The sequence below is a fragment of the Cetorhinus maximus genome, chromosome 18, assembly GCF_964194155.1.
Source record: "Cetorhinus maximus chromosome 18, sCetMax3.hap1.1, whole genome shotgun sequence".
In the NCBI taxonomy this organism is placed as follows: Eukaryota; Metazoa; Chordata; class Chondrichthyes; order Lamniformes; family Cetorhinidae; genus Cetorhinus; species Cetorhinus maximus.
Window position 1 is genome coordinate 90,886,688 of NC_135896.1, and position 24,422 is coordinate 90,911,109.

The 24,422-nt window shown below is 45.3% G+C and overlaps 1 protein-coding gene across 7 annotated transcripts in view; it reads right to left on the reverse strand.

Moving 5' to 3' along the window:
• actn1 (actinin, alpha 1) overlaps window positions 1-24,422 on the reverse strand; it is a 211,321-nt gene that overhangs the window by 17,341 nt on the left and 169,558 nt on the right. For all 7 annotated transcript variants that reach the window (XM_078563178.1, XM_078563177.1, XM_078563175.1 and 4 more), the window contains exons 10-15: window positions 22,890-23,120; window positions 19,351-19,498; window positions 14,761-14,911; window positions 11,432-11,540; window positions 8,205-8,345; window positions 821-1,003 (exon numbers count right to left, since the gene is read on the reverse strand). In XM_078563178.1, the coding sequence (XP_078419304.1) occupies window positions 821-1,003; window positions 8,205-8,345; window positions 11,432-11,540; window positions 14,761-14,911; window positions 19,351-19,498; window positions 22,890-23,120 (963 nt within the window). The remainder of the gene's footprint in view (window positions 1-820; window positions 1,004-8,204; window positions 8,346-11,431; window positions 11,541-14,760; window positions 14,912-19,350; window positions 19,499-22,889; window positions 23,121-24,422) is intronic.

Sequence of the window (24,422 nt, forward strand, 5' to 3'; positions counted from 1 at the left end):
GTCATTAGTGCAGCAGGATGGAGGTGCAACAGTGAGGGCACATTGTTGGAGCAGAGCAGAGGGATCTTCATCTTATGGCACACCCATCTCACTCAGCTCCTTCAAAAAAAACGTCAACGTGGAGCAATAAAATCCTTACCATGTCATACAAACCCTCATCCAAATAAATGGTGACAAGTTAATCTGGAGTGGAATACAGATTGGAGATTTTAGTACAGTGTGTTAGGAAGTTGGCAACTGGCTCTTTCATTTGGAGACTTGCAAAGCTGCAATCAGTTCCTTCAGTAGATTACAGAAGGACAAAAGAATGCACACTCAGCTGGAAACAATCTCACCAACATTTTGTTTCCTCAGAGATTAAATTCCAAAGTTTTCAAAAGTCTGACACGCAGCCAAAATCCAAATGAAAGCCACCACTGAGATACACACAGTGTCTTTCATTCTGTACATGATGTATTGTAGCTATATTCTGTTAAGAATTATTTCACCCTCAGGTAAGGTGGATAGACAGCCTACGTATCTTGTGCGACTGTGTTGGGTTTGTGTCGAAACATAATTTTGGAACAAGGCTTGGTACATGGGGACAAATCAAATTATAAAACAGGATTAAACGATCAAGACCAACAAAAGTAGTTCCATTATGTGTGGACAAACAGGATGGGAAGCTGAACGCCAAACGAGGCTGCAATCAGAAGTCAGGTGTTAGTGCAAAATGAATTTAGGTGGTCAGTGACACTTTGCTGCAGTATTACTTTTATTTTGAATGCAGCTGTCCTCTTCTTCAACACCACACAATTGATAACTTTAACATTGTTCTCACCTTTTCCCATTTGCTGTTAATATCCTGCGGGGCGATAGTTGTGTAAGGGTTGGTACCAGCCATGTTGACATGGTAAGTTTGGACGATCTTTGACACCTCATTGTGTATGCCCAGGATAGCCTGGCGTTCCCGGTCTGCCTCGGGCAGAGTAGCTTTAAACTGTTCGTGAGCAGTGATCAATCCCTACAGGACAAGAAAAGAGGCAAGGAACAAAACGTTAATCACACTGACTACATGGATTCATTGGGCTTCCCACATCTCCAGGCAAAGAATCATTTGTTTTCCCTGGTACTTAAGCTGAACAGGAATTAATGGAAACTTATCACTTTGCCATCTCTAAAGTTCCCCTTGCTTAAATCTTTTGGCTTCCACTTTTTAACTATCCACTCCTGGTGCTACTGACCCAGGCATGAAACAAGGCTCCTTGGGAGTCTTCACTCAACATGTATTCACTGGAGTGTGATTGGAGTAAAGGCCCTAACTTATTTTTCACCTCCGTAATCCATTGGCTTCACAATTGCCCTAGCTGAGATCCGCTAACTTAGTGCCGACCAGGAAATGAACCTGAGGCTTTCTGACTTTCCATAGCCCTGTTCCACAATGAACAATACCATTAAGAGCTGAGAATTTGAAGGAGTCTGCCAATTATAAAAGCTGTAACTAGACTAATAGAACTAATCTGGTATTTTACAAGTAAACTGAGAAACTCATCCATCATAAGCTATTACTGTTACGTAAATATGCTCAACAGTTCTCCGCAACACTTTCCCTCAGACTTGGCATGTTAAAATAACTGGAGTTTACTAATTGTCGAGAATAACTTTGCAAACTTTTCCTAATATAGTAATATATCTTAACCAACTCTCATTGTTCTTGTTGCTTTCCTTAAGAAATACTGAAAGTATTACAGCAATTGGAGATTTAAACAATTTTCATTCCTCTTTTTTTAAATTCATTTATGGGATGGGGGCATCGCTGGCTGGGCCAGCATTTATTGCCCATCCCTAATTGCCCTTGAGAAGGTGGTGGTGAGCTGTCTTCTTGAACCGCTGCAGTCCATATGGTGTAGGTACACACACAGTGCTGTTAGGAGGGGAGTTCCAGGATTTTGACCCAGCGACAGTGAAAGAACGACGATATATTTCCAAGTCAGGATGGTGAGTGACTTGAAGGGGAACTTCCAGGTGCTGGTGTTCCCATGTGTCTGCTACCCTTGTCCTTCTAGGTGGTATCAGTCTTGGGTTTGGAAGGTGTTATCTAAGGAGCCAAGGTACGTTCCTGCAGTGCATCTTGTAGATGGTGCACACTGCTGCCAGTGTGCGTCAGTGGTGGAGCGAGTGAGTGTTTGTGCATGGTGTGCCAATCAAGTGAGCTGCTTTGTCCTGGATGGTGTCAAGCCTCCTGAGTGCTGTTCTGGCTGCATTCATCCAGGCCAGTGGAGAGTATCCCATTACACGCCCAACTTGTGCCTTGCAGATGGTGGACAGGCTTTGGGGGAGTCAGGTGGTGAGTTACTTGCCGCAGGATTCCTAGCCTCTGACCTGCTCTTGTAGCCACAGTATTTATATGGCTAGTCCAGTTCAGTTTCTGGGCAATAGTAACCCCCAGGATGTTGAAAATGGGGGATTTAGTGATGGTAATGCCATTGAATGTCAAGAAACGATGACTAGATTCTTGTTGGCTGGCACTGGTGTGGCGTGAATGTTCTTGCCACTTGTCAGCCCAAGCCTGGATATTGTCCAGGTCTTGCTGCATTTAGACACGGACTTCTTTAGTGTCTGAGGAGTCACGAATGGCGCTGAACATTGTGCATCAACAAACATCCCTACTTCTGACCTTATGATGGAAGGAACGTCATTGATGAAGCAGCTGAAGATGGTTGGGCCGAGGACACTACCCTGAGGAACTCCTGCAGTGATGTCCTGGAACTGAGATGATTGACCTCAAACAACCGCAACCACCTTCTTTTGTGCTAGACATGACTCCGACCAGCGTCCAATTTCCCCGATTCCCATTGACTCTTGTTTTACTAGGGCTCCTTGATACCACACTCTGTCAAATATTGCATTGAGTCAAGGGCAGTCACTCTCACTTCACCTCTGGAGTTCAGCTCTTTTGACCACGCTTGACCAAAGGCTGCAATGAGGTCAGGAGCTGAGTGGCCCTGGTGGAACCCAAACTGAGCATCAGTGAACAGGTTATTGCTAAGCAAGTGCCACTTGATGGTCCCTTCCATCACTTTACTGATGATCGAGAGTAGACTGATGGGACGGTAATTGGCCGGGTTGGATTTGTCCTGCTTTTTGTGTACAGGACATATCTGGGCAATTTCCACATAGCTGGGTAGATGCCAGTGTTGTAACTGTACTGGAACAACTTGGCTAGGGGAGCGGCAAGTCCTGGAGCACAAGTCTTCAGTAATATTGCCGGAATATCGTCAGGGCCTATAGGCTTTGCAATATCCAGCGCCTTCAGTCGTTTCTTGATATCACATGGAGTGAATCAAATTGGCTGAAGGCTGGTACCTGTGATGCTCGGGACCTCCGGAGGAAGCCGAGATGGATCATCCACTTGGCACTTCTGGCTGAAGATTAATAGGGAAAACATATTGTATACCTCATGGGGTGAAGTGGCATAGTGGCTATGGCACTGGACTTGTTATCCAGAGGCCTAAACTAACTATTGAGAGAAGGTGTTCAATTCCACCCTTACAGGTTGTGGATTTGAAATCAGTTGAGAAATGATGGTATCGGTAAAAGTGGCCATTGTTGAGCTGTTGTAAAAATGAAAAGGAACGAGGTTCTCTAATGTCTCTAAGGGGAGGAAAGCTGACACCTTTACCCTGTCTGGCCTACAAGTGACTCCAGTCCCACACCAACTATTAAATGCCTCATGATGTGGCTTCGGACTTCACACAGTTGTATCAAGCCACCTTGGAAAATGGGGGATTGGCATCAAAACCTCCTGGGAAGGAATTTTACATCAAAATCCAACCTTACGCGTGCCTTTTAAAAAGCTCATTCTTGGGGTGTGAGCGTCGCTGGCAAGACCAGCATTTATTACCCACCCCTTGAGAAGGTGACGGTGAGCTGCCTTCTTCAACTGCTGTGGACCATGTGGTGTTAGTTACTCCCACAGGGCCGTTAGGGTGGGAATTCCTGGATTTTGATCCAGTGACGAGCTGTGAAATATGTTCCAGCCGGGATGGTCTGGGCCTTGGAGGTGGTGGTGTTTGCTTGTGCCTCCAGCCTTTGTCCTTCTCGGTGGTAGAGATCACAGATTTGGAACGTCAGCCAAGATGCAGCCAGCCAAAGAAGCACTGCCGACAATATTTACTCTACAACACCAAGAACAGATGGCTGGCCGAGACTTTCCAAGTCAGTTAAAAGAATGATGAACGATGAACGCAATGATGAGGGTAAAAACAAAGACAGGAACAGGTGTGTTAGCTGTACATGTTGTCACTGTACATACGCAGTCCGTCTCTTGCCACAGCGCTCAACAAAATATTACTGACACCAAAAGCCATTTGGATAAGCTCGGGTGGATTTATATGAAATTCTATTTCAAATAAGGCATTAAACAATTTATTTTATCTTTATTGAGAAGCATGAAATAAACTGTCGCATGAAATAAACTGTCGATTTAACCCAGCTGGGAACATCCTTGTCCTGAACCAGAGTATTATTCTGGAGCATATCACCGCAGTTAATAATTGAGGGAATGCTGTATAGCGGAATTTTCTGCCTTTCTGATTGGAACTCTGTTCAGGGCACACAGAAGATCCCATGACGCTGTCTGAAGAGAAGCATAGCCTAATGTCCTGGGCGACATGCCTCTTTCAGGCGACACTAGCAGAACAGATTAACTGGTTATTTATCTAATTTACCTCTTGTAGGGACCTTGCTGTGCTGAAATCGGCTGCCTACAAAGCAACAGAGACCTCCTGAAGATGTAAAGGTTACTGTTTAAGTTCAAGTTGTTTTTGTGATTTCTTATTCAGACAGTGGGGCCTCAGCTTTTTCAATTTAAATCAATGACTTAGATGAGGGGGAGTGAAGGCATAGTAGCTAAATTTGCAGATGACACAAAGATAGGTGGGAAAGTGTGTTGTGAAGAAGACATAGGCCAGAATTTTGCCCTCGCCGGGTGGGCTAGCTGGGAGCAGGCGGGAAGCCGACTGCCGCCCGTGATCAGCTCCGCACCGCGATTTCATGTGGGTGGCCAATTAAGGCCCACCCTGCGTGGATGGTGAGCAGCAGCGCTGAGCGCTGCCTGCGCGGGTGGGTTGGGGGGGGGGTGGAGGAAGGAGAGCAGGCCTGGCGTGCAGCTCGTGGGTATGCGTGAAAGAGGGCTTCAATCTCCGAGGCACGGAGCTGCCTCAGGGAGATTGAAGTGCTATTTAAAAAACATTAATAAAGGCTATAAAAATTTACCGAAACATGTCCGCTCATGTGGCCGTGTCGCATGAGATGGGACACGGTTTTATTTTTCAAAAAAAAGTTTTTATTCAATTTGGAAAAGCTTTAGGAAACCTCATCCCGCTCGTGGATGAGGTTTCCTAAAAAAATGTAAAAGCCACGTGGCCTTTTCGCCCGCCCGCCAACCGTTCGGTGGGACGGGCAGTGTAAATTTCAAGTTAATGAGCTCGTTAGTGGCCTTACAATTATCGGCTGGCGTGCAGCCAACTCCAGCACACGCCCGCCAAACGAAATATCGCACGTCATAATTCTTGTTAGGCAAGGGAGTCAAAGGTTATCGGGGTAGATGTGAATGTGGAACTCGAAACACAAACAGCTCAGCCAGGATCTTATTGAATGGTGGAGCAGGCTTGTAGGCCATTCAGCCCCTCTTCTACTCCTATTTCATATGTTCGTACGATAGGGGAATTTCATGCAAACACATATACACAACTAACTTTCATTCTTGTGTATGTTCTCCGTGTACTTGCATGTTGTATGGACTACAACACAAATAATTCCTGTATTTAGTGACAATATGGACATGATGCTGTCAGGCCGGCAGCACACCGGTCAGGGAGCCCGTGGGGAACCCCCCATCAGTTCTGTACAGGAGGCCCGATGGAAGCAAGTGCCTAGGTACTTAGTTAAGCACCTTTGGGTCCTCCCTGCAATTGTCCTGCTCGCCAAAAGCTGACGGCCAATCAGAAGCCAGCAGCTTCTCATTGACACCAGCGCCAGCAGGGGCGGTGGCAGCTGTCGGTAATGCACCCAGCAGGGCCTAGGATTGACGAGGGATCCCAGGCCAAATTCCAGCGATGGTGCGACGGGGTCAAAGTGGTGGGAGTCAAGGGAGGGAGATGGCAGGCGTTGGCTTTCAGGAGGTTACTTCCCTTCCCGCTGCCGGGTCCCTCAATTGGGCACAAGTTGCCTGACTAGGAGGGACACCCCCAGGAGGCCGCTGGCAGAGCTGACAGGGTGGCTAGGTGGCCTTTCGAGGAAGTGGCAAAACTGCGCGGCCCTCATTTAATCCCCGAGTGACCACTGTGGGCTCAGGGATTATGGGTCTCAATTGAGCCCAAATGAGATCCCACTGTTGGCAGCCGGGAATCCCACCTCAGTGCCTTCTGCCCTCTGACTTGATCGGGGGGAGTTGCCCCACTGCTGGGAGGCTGATGCAGGGCCTCTCCCGCAGTTAAGCAGGCCCAGTTGCCATGGTTACCGCTGCAATGGGCTGCAGAAAATACAGCCCCGTACCTCACACAGAGGGCGAGGGCGATACGGAAAGGGCGAGAGGAAAGCCTGAAATGGTGTGAAATTATTTTGTGGATTTATCTGCCAGAAGAGCTTTGCAACAGTAATTTTTAAGCTGCTCTCCACAACTCACCTCATTCTCCATCAAAGGCCTCAAGCAGCCTCCAACAACATTTTTAAAAAGTAATTTACGAAATGTGGGCGTCACTGGCCAAGCCAACATTTATTGTTCATCCCCAATTGCCCTCGAGAAGGTGGTGGCGATCCACCTTCTTGCACCGCTGCAGTCCATGTGGCGTAGGTGCACCCACAGAGTTAGGGAGGGAGTTCCAGGATTTGGACCCAGCGACAGTGAAGGAAGCCATAAATGCCCAGCTAAGGTGAAGCGATGAAGAGTGACCACTTTCCCACCTCTCCCATGTTAATACAAGGGGTGGGGAGGTGGCAGAGAAGCACGGCAACGCACTCCTAATCTGTGCTGACGTTTCGAGTCCACATGACTTCTTCAGAAGAGTCATGCGGGTTCGAAACGTTAGCTCTTGTTTCCCTCTCCACGGATGCTGCCTGACCTGCTGAGTTTATTCCAGCGTTTTCTGTTTTTATTTCAGATTTCCAGCGTCTGCAGTAATTTGCTTTCACCATTCCTAATCTGCCTTCCGCATGTCCAAGATACCTCAGGTATGAAGCAACTGTTCAAGCTCTCAACCCTGTGCCTGGACGTTAAACTCAAATCAGGTTCGGATGTGAAATGCAAATCAGACGCCAACTAAGCAAAACGATTGCTGCCTTTACAACATGGCCGTCTACCATTCAAACGCGCCTCTCAAAAGGGTCAACTCTCTGAATTTGGAGAATGATTTGACAGAAGCGCATTTCGGTCAGGAGAGAATCAGGTTTGTCTCTCTGCCAGCACTGTTCCTCAAGAGAAGCGTCTAAGGTTAATCTTTCAAAACTAACCGTGAAAATACAAATGCTGGATGGTACAGGGCAGACGCTTTAAAAAGGAAAACAGTCGGTCATGAAGAGGTTTGACAGGCTCAAATCTGTTGGAGAGTGCGGTGCTGAAAATTGTTACTTCTGCGTGACAGCATTGCTCTCAACTGGTCAGATGTAACAGACATAATATCAGCGTAGAGATTAATTGGCTAAGGAAAAGATACAGACTCAACAAGGTTGAGTATGATTTTTATTTAACAACAATCTGAATAATACTACAAGAAAAATGAGCTGATGGTTATTGTGACATGTACTGAATGCACGTCTTAACCAACAGGGTTGCAACAAATTATCGAGCAGGTTTAATTTTTGTTTTAGTTTATAAATATGTTCATTTTTCAACTAAATTTAAGGGGGTGGTAGCAAATGAAGCTTTTTAATGTTTAAGTGACGCAGGCTCCCATTGTTCTGAGCATGTGGGAGTGCTCTTTACTGTGGCTCTATTTGACGTACCATGTGAGAATGACTCACTGAGAGCAGTTTAAAAGTCTGTTTTAATTAATCTTGCATCTGTACAGCCAGATACAAAATTAAATGCATCAGTGGATGGTGTCCTGTGTCAGGCTCCCTGACATGCACTCTTAGTTTGTTCCTCAGAGCTGGTCACTGCCAGTTTTGGAAAAAGAAATGGACAGTGTCCAAAATGGGCAACCATCACATTGATCAATGCTCACCTGGATTTCCTCAATAGTGTGAACAATGAATGTGTCTTGCAGATCCTCCATGGCACCTTCCATCCAGTTGTTAAAGGGAGCAGCCCTCTTTGCATATTCTAGATACAACTGGTCAATGGTCTCCAGGAGTTTCTCTGTCCTCTGAAAAGGAATGCAAAATACATTCAATAAATTGGAGAGGGATGCTTGTTTACTTAAGACAGCTTCCTGATGTTAAAAGAAAGCTTGTTTGGTGGTTCAACCCCATGGCAATAATAAACAGAAGACTTTGTACAGATAGTCTGATTTTAATCCTCTGGACTTGCTAACTTTCAAATTATCCATCACCCAAAGCTCTGGCTTAATAAATCATCTTCAGCAAGGTTTTCAGCGCTGTCTTGTTGCCAACATTACATACTCTGGAACTCTGCTCTTGAACACTCTGGTGATTAACTATTCTTGGGCAAGTCTTTGACAAGATCTGGTACTGCTCATTTCGGACCAATTTTCCACACACTCAGCAAAATTCTGTTCATGAATGTCTCATTCCTCCCCAAATCGCGGTTTTGTAGCTGACATCCTCTGACACATTTATAGTTCATTCAGGGTTCCCCAGTATGTTTTCTCTCTTTTCATCATTCACATCTTTTCCACTCATTATCCAACTAATACATTCCCTTGTGTTAATTTACATTTATCTCGTTCCTGCAGAGTACATCCCCTCAATATTCATGAGCACTGTTCCGCTCACAGTGCAATGGCTGGTTTACAATCTCTTGATCTCTCGATATGGAGCAAAGAAAATCTGGTTCTTCCATTCTTCAAAAACACACTTTCTTGTCTCTCTTCCTCTCTCTCTAGCCAACCTTCAGTGCTTCCACACCTATTCCTTTTCCATCTATTGACACTCAAGGTCTCAGTAATTCCTCAGAACTGCAATAGAACCTACAAATCCCTTTTGCAGCTAAGACAGCTCCCCAAATAGCTCAGTTCTCACTTTTACCCATGCAGGTTTGTTTTGCCTTGCACAGTTTTAACATTATGTAAAGCTCAAGCCTATCCCAGGCCATGAATATGGTTTCCATACCTACGGAGATTCTTCTGACGCTGTTCTTGTACTGATTCAAGAAAAAGCATGCCCATTTTGTGATTACTCTTCAGGCAATATTCTTTGTAACTCTTTCCTTTTCTCTTTTAACACATTTTATTACAGTCTCTCAGCGGCAGATCTTGTCTTTCTTGATCTTTATAAACTGAAAATACAGCGCACTGATCACCAATCTATGCTCTTACAGTTTCTGCAAACAAATTCCCACTCTCTGGACAACTCCAAGGTCTATAGTTGCTGGAAGACATCAGTTTGCAGATTTGAACAAGTGGATGACCCAGTTTTGAAGATGACCTTCAGTTTTCCCAGGACAAAAGCGACTAGTCAAAACTGTGTACATCCGTGTGCAAAAGGTCAGAAAAAAGTCATCTGTGTCTATACTTTCAACAAAGTCACCTAGCAGCGAGACAGATGAGGGGGTGGAAAGTTACCACTAGCACAAACTGGTCAACAGTTCCGCCTACATTTCCTGACAAAATCTGAACACGGCATTAAGACGACATATTCTACCTGGAAATTTTAGAATCAATTTTTCTTTTATCTTAAAGATCCTTTCTCAAATGCTTCCCCCCCCACCGCCATTCCATCTTGTAGGCTTGTTCATGTCGTATCGTCTCCAGCTAAAAACAAGCCGGAGACCTGCCCCAAGCACCAAAATATCATTTGACTGATGCACACACTAGCAAAGGTGAACCTAATTCACTTAAATTTACGCTCCATTCATTTGAGTGTTATGGCATAATCGTGAGGCAAACACTCAACACTTCACTTACAGGAGATAAAGGAGTTGCTCTCACGCATTATGAACGTAATTAATTTACTGGAATAACAGGAAATCGGAAATGGAACTATAAATCGTACACTCTAACACATTACGTGGGTCAGTTATGTACACACAGCAGATATCAAAGGATTTAAAGAGTACTGCACTCATTTTGCGAGGCGCTCCATCAGCTTGGTATCTGGCCAAGCACATGCACAAGCCTCACCACTAGAGGGCTTAATGGGAGCCCATAGATACCAGTATGTGCTCCTGCTTATGATTAAGCAGCCTGAGCACTTCTCATTTTTAGCATATTAGCACCAACAGCCCACAGACCTGAATCTGAAATTGTCTCGGGTCCATTCACACCAGTGCAGGCCAGGCACTGAACATGTTTAATCATTCCTTAACCTGCTCGTAAAAGCCCGTTCCCCAATCTCGTGAGGACTGACTAACTCCTTACAAATGTGCACAAGGAAAAGAATACTCCAGCGAAGATCCGACGTTAAATCAGATTAACGAGCCTCCCCACGAGTTCCATAACTTTAAATAGGTTTTACTGCCTGATCCACTAAGTCTAATGCCACGTGTAAAGTGATTATACCTGTCTTCACCCTCACAGTGAGAACAGAACGGTACACACTAATGCGGGAACGCTGGCTGTGAAGCCAAATTTTTACTATAATTTAATTGGGAATGCCTGTGCCCGAAGCAGCAGCTTCATATGTTCTGTGAACAAGGTTGATAAAACTAATTACTCCCTTCATCGGAGCAGGAGTGGGCCATCAGCCTCTCGAGCCTGTTCTACCATTCCATTAGATCATGGCTGTTCTGAGGCTTAACTCCATCTCTCTGCCTCGGTTCTGCAACCCTTAATACCCTTACCTAACAAAAATCCATCAATCTCGGTTGTGAATTTTTCAGTTGACCCTCAGCCTCAACAGCTTTTTTGGGGGAGCGAGATCCAAATTTCCACTACATTTTTTGTTTAGAATTGCTTCCTGATAGTCTAGCTCTAATTTTAAGGTCACGCCTCCCTGACCCCAGAAAATAAGTTTCTCTCGATCGTTTTAAGCACCTCAATTAAGGTTAGCTCTCTTCTATATCCAATGCAATAATGCTCCATGTATGCAGTCTGTCCTTGTAGTTAAACCTTATTAGATGGTTATCATTCTGGTGAATCTCCGTCACTATCTCTGAGGCCAATCTTCCTCAAATAAAGTGCCCAAAATGGGGCCAGTTGGGGCCTGGTTACTGTTGTACAGCTGAATATCATCCTTATGGGTTTGATTTAAAAAACAGAATCTGACAGCACGTGCAAATATTTGAGAAAAAAAAAAATCACATCCACAAAGAGCAGGTTGAAGATGAAAGTACCTCCAAGGCATCTCTTCTCTTCTGGGTCAGGGCTCCTAGGTTGTCCCACTGATCACAGATCTTCTGGCAACGCTCATTCACACTTGGAGAATCCCAATAATCCAGCTCACTGCAAAAGTCAGAAATAATTCATCTCATCCAATGGCTGTACGAGATCAATAAAGGCTCATCTGTTATCACCCTCAGTATCATCTACAGGGGAAGCAGTGGCGTAGTGGCATTGTCACTTGACTAGTAATCCACAGACTCAGGGTAATGCTCTGGAGACCGGGGTTTGAATCCCACCAGTGGAATTGGTGGAATTTGAATTCAATAAAAGTCTGGAATTAAAATTCTAACGATGACCATGGTTGTCGATTGTCATAAAAAATAATGGTTCACCAATGTCCCTTAGTGAAGGAAATCTGCTGTCCTTCCAAATCAGCAATGTGGTTGACTCTGAAATGGCCTAGCAATTAGGGATGGGCAATAAATGTGGGCGGGATGCCCATGTCCCGTGAATGAATAATAAAAAAGATCTTCCTTCATTATGAGCGCTGAAAATTAATACACCAAGATAATACCCTGACGGATCTCCAGAATACTGGACACACACTCGCCAACCCCCACGCTTTCACTCTCCCAGGATGCAGCCCCTTTAAGGTTAAGAGGCTGACTTTTTAATCTACTCCCTATGACATAAACAGGAGCATGTCCTGTGCCAGGGTCAGAGTTTGGGCAGGGCAGAGCTTCTCTTGGGCTCGGAGTGGGATTGCGGCAGGGGTATGTGGACTGGGGCCTGGGCCTGGGTGGTGGCCAGGGCCCAGACAGGTACAGGCCTGGGGTTCATCAGTTATAGTGGGAACCACACACACCAAACTCACCGTCTATGTGGGGAAAAAATCCACACACTCCAATGAAGATAAACAACTTTCAAGAAACTGTCCTGAGGCCAACTTCTCACTCATGGATTTTAATGCAGAAACTTCAACAGAAAGGAGAACAATCTTGCATTTATATGTCGCCTTTCATATCCTGTGGATCTCCCAAAGTACTTCACAGTACTTTTCAGTTATCGTCATTGTTGGAATACAGGCAAATACAAGGGCCAATTTGTTCACAGCAAGGTCCCACAAATAGCATTAAGGTGAATGACCCGATAATAACGTTGACCAAGGAATAAATGTTGGCCAGGACATTGGTAGGATTCTTCCATTTTGCTTTGGGAAGTGCCATGGGCTGTGCAGGCCGAAAAATTCTAGGTTTGAGCTATGGTACCAATTTAACTAAGCCAGCCAAATGTTGCTGAGGAGTTTAGAGTTGGCTCAGGTATCCTTAGTTGGGAAAAGTTGAAGATAGGAAGGAAAACCAACCAGTGTTCCTACACCCTGATTGCCATCGAATAACTCCAGCTAGACACATGTGGGCTTCGGGTCAGGCCTGGATCGAGGATGACGATCAGCCTGGTCTTATACCAGACAGCCAAATTTATCAGCTGGTCTGGTCCCTGTCTAGTGCTGGACACCTTTATGTCCAGTATTTTTATTTTGAAATGCCTCTAAAAACCACAGTTGTTTATCTTCGTTGGAGTGCGTGACATTTCCCCTCAATAGGCGGTGAGTTTGGTGTGTGTGGTTCCCACTATAACCGATGAACCCCAGGCCTATACCTATCTGGGCCCTGGCCACCACCCAGGCCCAGGCCCCAGTCCGCATACCCCTGCCGCAATCCCACTGCGAGCCCAAGAGAAGCTCTGCCCTGCCCCAAACCCTGACCCTGGCACAGGCCATGCCCCTGTTTACATCATAGGGGGTGGGGAGTAAAGAGTCAGCCTCTTAATCTTAAAGGGGCTGCATCCTGGGAGAGCGAAAGCATGGAGGTTGGCGAGTGCGTGTCCGGTATTCTGGAGATCCATCAGGGGCCACCCTAGATCACACTTGCACATCCACAGATGAATAGGCCGACAACGCTCAGAATCTAAACTCGCTTAAGAAAAGCTACTTGCAAAAGGTGCTGCAGAGCTGCTGACACCTGTAGGAGTTACAATTTGGGAGAAAACAAAATGGGGAAGGAATGGAAGAGTAAGCGCTATTCGTCAAAGAGAAAAAACTCATGGCAATATGTATTAGAACAGAAGGACACAATTGCCAAAAGGATTGTCATGACTACCAGAGACAGATATTGAAAGAGGTCCCAGGGTCTTAACATTGTTTACCGCAGTCTCAGATTTGTAGTGATTTACAGACAGTCAAATGTTTAGTTCCTCAGGATATATGTTATGAAAAGATAAAAATTCCAGCTGTTAAACAAAATCTCAAAGGCATTGTAAGATCTAATACAAATTGGCTGGAGGCCTACTTCTCTTCCAGTCTCCCATCTTGGCCACATTGCAGCCAACACAAGCAACTGCAGATGCCTTTTACTCTCCTTGCTACCACCCCCGCCCCCCATCCCCACTCCCCCAACCCCCTCCAACACCATCCCAGCCACAGACAAGTCACAACAAATGTTCAACAGATGGAGCGTGCAGCTTTTTTTCAAAAAGGCAAGAATGAATGACTCACTGCCCACTCACCCGGAGCTTCACCACATCTGGAGTCACTTCCTGGGCATTTAACCATGCCCCAAGTCCTCACACACAAACCAGGTAATGTCAGAGCACAGCATTGCTTAGCTTTTGCTGCAGGGCCCCAGCAATTCCAATAAAAGGCATCTGAGATAATACATCACAGGAAGCTGCCATCCCCGATTAACCCACACACAATGCAGATCAATGAGAAGATGGGGCTCTGTAAAAACACGCCAAGCCCTGAGATTGTGCTTTTGGGAGGGGGCGGGAGGAGGGGAATGATTAATCTGCCGTCAATTACCTCCTTTGGCTGCCTTCTCATCTCTGTAAAGCCTTCTTCCAACTGGGAGGGTAGGACAGTCTGGACTTGCAAACCGAGCTCTTATGCATAAAGCACACAGGACGCTTCTCCTGGCCAATGGTTCTCTTCCATGCTAACGGCACCCCCAGGCACTCCACTCCCAAAAGAAAGGCCTCAGCTGACAATTTAGAGATTTTCACATTGAGGACACTATGCATTTGAAGCTGAACTGCCTTTCACTGGTCTCTGCCCATCAATAGAACTGGCCAATTACACTATGGACAGCTTTTTGACCAGGAGAACAGAAGCACATGACAAAGCCAGCAATTGCAGCACCAATAAAACTGACTTTCAATTAACTTGTTTAGATTTAAATGTCTCTTGAGGGCGTCTCCCATGGAACACTTCACTCAGGACACTTTCAATCCTTTGCGTTCTTTGATCTTTTACTTAAAATGAAAGCTTTATTAAAGCACATACTTCAGCTCCTGGGCAATTGCAGCAATCTGTTCCACACGGTCCTGGTGAGCTGCTAGGTCACTTTCGAAGGCCTCATGCTTCTTCAATATAGCCTTGACTTCTGACAGCGTAGCAGTCTCGAAATCCTTTGCCATCAGCATTTCCTCCTTTCCTAAAACAGGGAAGGAGACACACAAATAACACTTAAAAAGTACAGTCCGTGAACAAGCTCTCACTAAGTATTAAAAACAGAGGAGGCATTGTATTTCAGGGAGCCAGGGCAAGAAACGGATGATAGCTACGTTGCCGGCATTGTATCTGTTCGAGTTTAGAAGAGTAAGAGGCAACTTGATTGAAACATACAAGATCCTGAGGGGTCCTGACAAGGTGGGTGTGGAGAGGATGTTTCCTCATGTGGGCGAATCTAGTACTGGGGCAGGTCACAGTTTAAAATGTTTTTTTTCTCTCAGAGGGTTGAGTGCCTTTGGAACTCCCTTCCTCAAAAAGCGGCGGAAGCAGAGTCTATGAATATTTTTAAGGCAGAGGTAGATAGATTCTTGATAAGCAAGGGGGTGAAAGATTATCCGGGGTAGGTGGGAATGTGGAGTGGAGGTTACAGTCAGATAAGCCATGACCTTATGGAATGGTGCAGCAGGCTCGAGGGGCCGAGTGGCCTACTCCTGCTCCTAAGTTGTATGTTCATTACCAAACAGCAATAATCAGCTCTATCTCTCCCCCTCCTCCATCAATCCCCAAAGTACTTGCAACTCTTTACAATTGCCTGCCTGTTACCACAACCTGAATAAGCCCAGGTGTACAGGCCCTGAGTTGCACTGCTTAGCCCTAAACCCTTACTGCTCCCCACAAACATCGATTACCAAGGTCCCCTTCTTTTGTCTCCCCTTTTCCACCTTTACTCCTGCCACTGAAACCTTAATGTGTGCCTTTATCATCTCAGAACTTGATGGGGGAAGGTTTTGCTGGGTCACACTGATTTGCAGAGCTACAGTGAGTATCAGGAAATTGGGTGGGTTCCTTTATAGCTCCGTACACTAACCTCGCAATTTTCCCAATTTTCACATGCCCAAGCAATCAACTACTCTGGCTCCAGACCCAGGAAAATCTCCTCATTGCTCCAATGCTCTTCTGGCTTCTCAGCCTCTATTGACTGCAACTCATTCAGACAGTCGTAGCTCACATCCTAGGTCTATACCCTATCCTTGCCAAAGTACACTGGCTCACTTTGCACCAGCCAATTAGCTTTCAAAGATTGTCATTCGTGATTTTGAATATTCCCATCCCACCTGCCTAAGTGATCTCCACCTGTATATCCTTTTCTTCCTCGGCTACCGATTCCTCACTATTTGGGGCTATTCCTTCAACCACTTTGAGGCTATATTCCCCACCACCTCCCCTTGTTGCCACACTCCCTGATGTCAAATGCCTCCTTCTCTTCCATTGTGCTTTTGACACCTTCAAACCTTTCCTCAAAATCATGCGTCATGCTAACAGTGCAAACAGGGAGAATTTGTTCCCTCAGGTAGAGAAGCAGAAACCACAGACTTACAAGCAAACTAAGGGGAAGTGTTTTCCACACAGTGGGTTGTTATGATTTGAACGCACTATCTGAAAGGGTAGTGTCAAAGGAACTTTCAAAAAAAGGCAATTGGATGAGTATTTGACACGTAGATGTATGAATATGGACATGTATTTGAAGAGAAGTAATTTGTAGGGTCATGGGGAAAGAGTTGGGGCGCACAAGATCAAATTGGACAGCTCTCTCAAAGTGCCAGCATGAGTCTGATGGGCCAAAAGGCCCCTTTGATGGTACAACTTCCTGTGAAGCCTTTCTCTTTCCCTTTCTCTCCCCAATCTTCAGGGTCTGCTCTCCATTTCTCCAACATCCATGAAAGCGCTCAGGCCTTTTTCTGCATTTGAGAGCATTATGGAAATGTAAGTTTTTATTTAGCGTGTCAGCTGAGGCCCAGCCGGTAGTACTCTCGCCTCGGAATCACTCGGTTCCGGGTTCAAGTCCCATTCCGGCACTTGGGCACAAAAATCAAAGTTGACACTTCAGCGCGGTATTGAAGGAGCACTGCACTGTTGGAGTTGCTGCCTTTCGGATGAGACATTAAACTCAGGTCCCATCTGGTGGATGTAAAAGATCCCATGGCACTATTTTGAAAAGCAGCAGGGCTGTTTTCCCTGCTGTCCTGCCCAATTCTTATTCCCTCAACCAACATCACATAGACAAAAAAAAATTATCTACCGCTGGTAGGAGTTTGCTGGATGTAAATTGGTTGCTGCGTTTCTTACATTACAACAGTGAGTACACTTCAAAAAGTACTTCATTGGCTGTTAAGCACTTTGGGATGTCTAGTGGTCATGAAAAGCGCTATATAAATGCAAACCTGTTTTTATTGTCAGTTGAATAAACCGCATCACTTTAAAAAAAAAAGCTAGAATGATGCAGCTGCACTCTTATCATTGTTATGATTTCTCGTCAACAGATCCTTGTCTCCTTCCAAGTCATCAATAACTTAAGGTGCCGATGGATTATTAACTAGGTCAATTAACCTCAAATTGTCAAGTAACCAGGTGCGAGGCGATGAACAGTGGTAAAGTAGATCAATCCCCACATTCTACTTTCTCTCCACCCTTTTGGAAAACACCTTCATGCCGTATTGGGAAGGTTAAAACACTTAGCGCGTGGAGTTCCAAATGCATTTCCTGCCACTTTCTTCTGGGTGGGCTAGCATAGCATGTGACTGTGCCACTGAGTCCAAGCCTAAATTTACCTCCAGTTCAATACTGGGTCTGAAAAGGGAGAATGGCAGCGCAGCACAGTTGTGGACCCAACAAACTTCATCAAGGAGCAAGAGCTTGCATGCTTGTGTCATAGTTCCTCATGATGTAGCCATGACGTACTCTGTGTCTTTGTTCTAAGCATCAAACAGAAGCTATGCCAGTAAGCAAGGGAGCCAGAATAATACAAGAGTCACTTAAGGCTGACTTTGTGCATCTTTGTGCGGCCAAAGCAAGAGAGGCATGTGGGGAGGCCTGGGCCAGTTCATTGTCCGGAGGATCCTGATGTCGCTAACTAGATGAACACCAAACGATTGCTGGGATATTACAAAGCAAATACAATTGTATCCACAAAAGCATTTCAGCTTTTCACTGCAGTGAATGAGAGGGGCCTTTATTCATGAGGATGGATTGCAATCAGCTTGGAATTTATTCAAGCTGAATGAATCAAATGGTAAGAAAAGAATGCTTCGCTGTGTTTAGGGCAGCACCAACGCTGGCTGGGCTGGAGCCCTACGTAGCACTGATCTGCAAATCAATATTAAATTTATTCCTGAACGGGCACATCATGTAAGATTATAGCAGAATAACAGGTCTATTTTTGCTATGAGGTTGACATGTTAGTAACTGTGTGAGGCAAAAATGTCTGGTAGCACAGACAGAAGTGAATGGGGAGGCAAGTGATTTATCATCACTATGTTGTTTAGTTTCAGAATACTCCTCTCCATCAGGCTTTAGGTGGTGCAGTGCAGTAGTAAACCGTCCTAGTACCTCAGAGCTTTCAGTCTGAATTCAGCTCAGATTGATGGGGATATAAACCTCTTTCTCCCTCTCCCAGCTGAAAGGATCCTTTATGATGTAGTTTTGTGGTGTCTCCACAATGTCCAGAGTACACAATTTAAACATAGGCACAAGAGGAGGCCATTCAGCCCCTTGTACCTGTGCTGCCATTCAATCAGATCATGGTTGTTCTGTATCTCAGCTCTATCGGAGTCTGATATAACCCTTTCTTTGATCCTTATCCCTCTTTAAAAATTCATCAATCTCAAGTCTTGAAAATTTCCATTTATCCAGCATCCACTTTTCGGGGAGGGCTGCCCAGGTTTCCACTACCCTCTACGTGAAGGACTGCTTCCTGATTTCATCTCTGAATGGCCTCCTTTATTCTGGATTCCTCCTGCAGAGGAAATAACTTTTTTGCATCTACGCTTTTATGACTTTAGCACCTGAATTAGATCACCCGCCAACTTCCTAAACTCAAGGAAACACCAGCCACATTTATGCATCCGGTCCTCATAATTTCATGCTTGGTGTCACTTTGGTAAATGTGTGTTGCACTCCCTCCAAAGCCATCACATCCCTCCAGAGCTGCAGTGCCCGACATGGCCAATTGCCCAGCACAAACTGGCAACCTCCCACAGGCTGGGAGGAGGACCAGAGAGGCAAATGGTAAAGCTGACAAAGTGTTCAAGAGCTGCAACCCCATGGGTTTACAGCAGTATATTGAAGAAGGGTTGACTGGTCCACTTGGATATTATGACAGATAATCTCTGGGAGCCAATTAGACTGACCACAGCAATCAAAAATCATCTTTCCGCCAATGGCTTGTTGGGCATGTAATGGGCAAAGGGGATGTGAAGACAGAGAACCGCCAATGTAAAATTACATTCCACTCGGGGCTGCCATGCACTGAGATAATCCAACATCCAATGCCATGATACCTAAGGGATACAAAACTGACCCATACATGGATATTTCGTGTTAACCTCACCCAAAGTTTGAGCCTTTAGGCAGTGAAATATTTACCATTGGTCCAGGCCTCATGGATTGCTGCTTTCTGTCTGAATTTCTCAGCCAAGTGGTCCAGCCTCTCCAACCTCCTGATTTCATTCAGCAGCCATTCTTCATAACCTTTCTCGGCCTGCTCCAGCGAGCCCCAGGCATTGTTTATATCCTGCAATCACCACGAATCACAATTAGAGACTCCGAGCAATGTCACATCACTGGTGTGTCCGTTCACATTCATTAACCCAGGGTAGCAGCCTTATCCTGCTCCACCCTAATCCCCCACCCCTCTCCCAGAACCAAATGGACTTCCAAACTCTGAATGGGTCCCAACAGGATGAAATCAACTCAGGTGCGGATATCAGACCATTCAGTTTTATAACTGACCTCCCATTGTTCATGCTAACACATTTCTGAATGAAAGATATAACTGATAAGTGGCAAGTAACATTCGTGCTACCCAAGTGCCAATCAATGACCATCTCCAACAAGGGTAAGTCAAATCACCTTTCCTAACATCTGTTAAATGTAGTTTCCATCTCTCCCAAGATGTTGACCTCTTCCTGCAGCAAGCTTCCATAGGCACTGGGTATTCTCCAGGAGCTTGAGCAAGTGACGATTATTGATGTGTGACTCATGACAATGGGAATCAACTGATTATTTGGCAATGGGAGGCATCAGAGCAAACATTAACCTTGTTATTTCTACTTAAATGCATCAATTTAAAAATCTCCACAGGGATCAGGGAACAATGCAAGTTGTCCTTCTCCAACGTTCACACGCAGATGGATTTCCAGCAGGGGGGGTTGTGGGATGAGGATCAGGAGTGGGAACCCAGACCAGGCCCACTCACCCCTCTCCCACCCAAAGACACGGAAGTAGGGTGTAACACTATTGCTTTCCCTGAGGATATCAGCTAGGGACTGAACCTGGGCTCCTCACTGGCTTAACAGCTCAGCTCAGCTAATCACTAGATGAGCTCTTGGGACAACAAACTCAACTTGATTTTAAGAACTGTGAAAATAAGGATTCCTGGTTAACTACAACACTTGACACAATTCATCACAGTACAATATCTAAATGTGTTTAGAGCCTTTGTGAGACTGCACCTGGAGTATCGCTTACAGTTTTTATCTAAAGAAGAATATACTGAGGTAGAAAACCAGCCATGAGCTAAGTGAATGGCAGAGCAGGCTCAAGGGGCCGAATGAACTACTCCTGCCCCTATTTCCTATGTTCCTAGCTAACCACTGGGTCAGACACAATTCCAAAATCAACAGTCTACAAAGCTGTAAACATTTCTCTCCTGCGTGTAGGTTTAATAGGCAGAGGTTCAATCATGTTTCACAGGTCTGTGAACAACTCCCCTAATGTCCCTCACCTTCCCCCTTTTGTCACTCACCAACCCCTTCTTCTCAAGGGCAACATGAAACAGAGGAACGGGAGTGGGCTATTTAGCCCCTCAATCCTGTTCTGACATTCAATGAGACCATGGCTGATCTGTGAGCTAACTTCACCCAAACACCTTTCACCAATGCCCCTTAATATCTTTGATAATTTTAAATCTGAGATTGGTCAACAAAAATCTAACAACTGACCCAGCAGTAGCTGTCTCTTGCAATAAGAGTTCCAGACATCTAGCACCCTTTGCGTGTAGAAATGTTTCCTAACTTCACTCTTGAAAGGCCTTCTTCTAGGTTTTAGGCTATGAACCCGAGTCCTAGATTCTTTAACCAGCAGAAATAGTTCCTCTCTAACTAGGTTTGTCAACCCTCCAGGATTGGCCCAGTCTCCAGGAATTGAAGATCAATCTTCAAGACATATGCTGTGCCCTGGAGAGAAATCATCGGGACAATAAAAAAATTGTTTTTTTTTGCCATTTTCTTTGAACATTTCTCTTTACCAGATATAAAAATATTGAAAATGGGGGAAAAAAAAGGCTGTTTGGCTGACAGTCAAGCATCATCCAATTGGGTAACGAGTCTTTTTGCATTCCAACTGGCGTCGTCGGAAGGCAGTGTGTCATGAGGATGGATGTGTTGGCCGACTAATGGCTGGAGCGTGCAGGGCAAGTCATGCGATGAAACTTACAGGAATATATTAAATCACAGTTGGCAACCCTATCTCTAACCTTCCTACTCAAATCAAGGATGGGCAATAAATGCTGGCCTTGTTAGTTACACCCACCTCTCCAGAGTGAGTGAAGAAAAATCCTAAATCAATTCCAAACATTCACAATGAGTGGATTTTATTTGCAGGCAATTTGCCATGAAGGAAGTGAGAGCTGGCTGGGTACCGAGAAATCAAGTTATGATTGAAGATCAGGAGCATAAGGAATGGGAGAAAAATCATAAAAATAACCTGGATGTTGACATGAACAGTAAAACATTCATGTTTTAGGTTTATAAACATGTAAGGAAAGAGAGTGTCACTGTGCTCCAACATGTTAACATAGCTGCTGTCTACAAAGAAAGATCCAGTGGGAAATGAGTTTGGACTTAGAATCCACACCATTGTCATCCACAGGTTCTTCCAGGCAAAATGACAGAGTTACTGCAGCCAAATGGTGGGGTGGCGGTAATGCCACTGAATTAGTAATCCAGTGGCCCAGGCTAATGCCAGGGAGATAAAAGCAAAATACCGCAGATGCTGGAAACAAAAACAGAAAATGCTGGGAAAACTCAGCGGGTCTGGCAGCATCTGTGAAGAGAGGAACAGAGTTAACGTTTAGTTAGCGTCCGTATGGCCCTTCTTCAGAATGAGGAGTTTTCCCAGCATTTTCTGTTAATGCCCAGGGAGACGTGGGTTCAAATCCCTAGTCAGCAATGGTGACCATGAAACGATCCACCTGGTTCACTAATACCCCTTTAGAGAAGGAAAAATGCCATCCTTACCTGGTCGGGCCTACACGTGACTCCAAACTTTAATTGCACCCCCCCCCCACCCCCCCCACAAAAAGATTGAGCAAGCTATTCAGTTCAAGGGCAATCAGGGATGGACAACAGATGCTGGCCTTGCCAGCGACATCCACATCCCATGAAAGAATAAAGAAAAAAAAACCTGGCAACCCTACAACTTTAACACTACAGTCATGATAAAATTAATAACACATTCACAGCTGAATTGCAGTGCAGCCTATGTCAAAAAATTCACATATGGGCTAAGTAATCAAGGTAAAAACATGCGTACATGGAGGAACAAAAATAGACAAATAAGTTCAGCAGGTAACAAGGAAATGGTGGGCGGCTTATTAAAAGGGTAAAATCGAATCAAATGATATTAAAATTACAAACTAATACTCCATTCCTACATTACAGACACTGAAGTACATATAAACTTCATCATTTAAGAACCATGGAAGGAATAGGGCTGAACTCGGAAAAACTGCACCAAACGTAGAATGGCTAAACATTGCACAGCCAAATCCCATCCAAAACCCCAGAGTCAATTGGAAATGAAACGTGAGCTTGGGGTAATCTCAGTTCCTGAGTATTTACATTGGAATGGCTTCTCCGGTTTATATTTAGAAAGATGTCCGGTATTACTCTCTTAATACGTACCGACACCATCTTGCCTTCCGATGGCATGAAGGCTGGTCTATTGCTGAGCCGCAGTTTGGTCTGTAGGGTGTTGAAGTTGATTTCCAGCTGGCACTTCTCCTGCACTTTGGGTGGTTTGTGGAGGCGGCGATAGTCCCGGAAATCCTCTAGTTTCTGCTGCATGGCCTGCATGGTGTTCTCGGGGGCGCGGTTTTCCAACCAGGGAATAGTACGTCGGATCCACTCCAGGAGCTACGACAGAACAAGTGCCGTTAGGGACCTAGAAAGATGGTAAAACATTCCCCAGCCCCGCTTTCCACGTGAAAGTGAAGCTTGGTGATCATAAAAGGAACAGTGCAGTCATGAGACTGAGACGAAGAGGAATTTCTTCACTCAGAGGGTGGTGAATCTTTGGAATTCTCTACCCCGGGGTGGCGGGGGCCTGTGGAAGCTCAACCATTGATGTTCGTTCAAGACGGAAATACATAGATTTCTGGAGACTAATGGCTTCAAAGGATATGGGGAAAGTGGGGAAAACGGTGTAGAGGCAGATGATCGGCCGTGACCTATTGGAATGGTGGAGCAGGCTTGATGGGCTGAATGGCCTACTCTTGCTCCTATGGGGGGGTATTTTGCAAATGCAGTTCGCTGTGTCATTAATGGAGGGAGCAATGATGTGGTTGGCGATGATAGCGTGTTTCTGATCACGCATGATGTTACAAATTTAAACATGACAAATATGACCCAGGCAAAGTTGATTCTGGGTACATATTCTTCTGGAGTGGAAGACTTTTTCCACTTGGTTGCCAATTATACTGTAGCTCAACTCTACCTGTGCGGATGCAATGCTGAGGAACATACATGGCTGCCTGCCACTTAGCAGATTTGGTTGATCCCAGACAGACACCTGCATACTGTGTCTAATTACAGAGCTCCTTTTATTGCCAATATCCTCCATTCTGGAGAGTTAAAAAAAATACCAGTGCTCAGTAAGCACTGAAGTTCCTCAAACAATAGTATTAAAGGTAACCCAGCTGGTGTGATGGAGAGGGGGAGGTTGTTGGCTATCACAATCTCCTGCAGACTTTGGGGGAATCAGAGAGGAATTTACTGAGTTTGCTTCTCTCGCAGAGAGCTTCCCTTTGATTTTCGCCTGTCCCGGGACATTGGATGATTAAGGGGTAAATGATTGTGCGTAGTTACACTTTATCCAGATAAGGTGTGCTTTTCTTTTGTAGCATTATAAATGACTCAAGAGACAATGGGGACGATCATTGAATTCCAGTGTAAATCATTTCTAATGTGGTGAGCACGGTCGCCTGTTTGGTGGGGATTTTCCACCCCCCCCACCCACTGCCGGGGTCGTCCGGTCCCGCCAAAAGTCAGTGGGCTTTTGGGTTGGCCACTGAATCTCCCGCAGCGGGTCCCGCCGCGATAGGGCCGGAAAATCCCGTGCTACATGCAATACTTGGGAGTTCTTCTGTGCAAACCCAGGGGTCAGCACTACAGCGTGCCCGAGCCAAAGCACGGACAGGAACAGATCTTTGCTGTTCT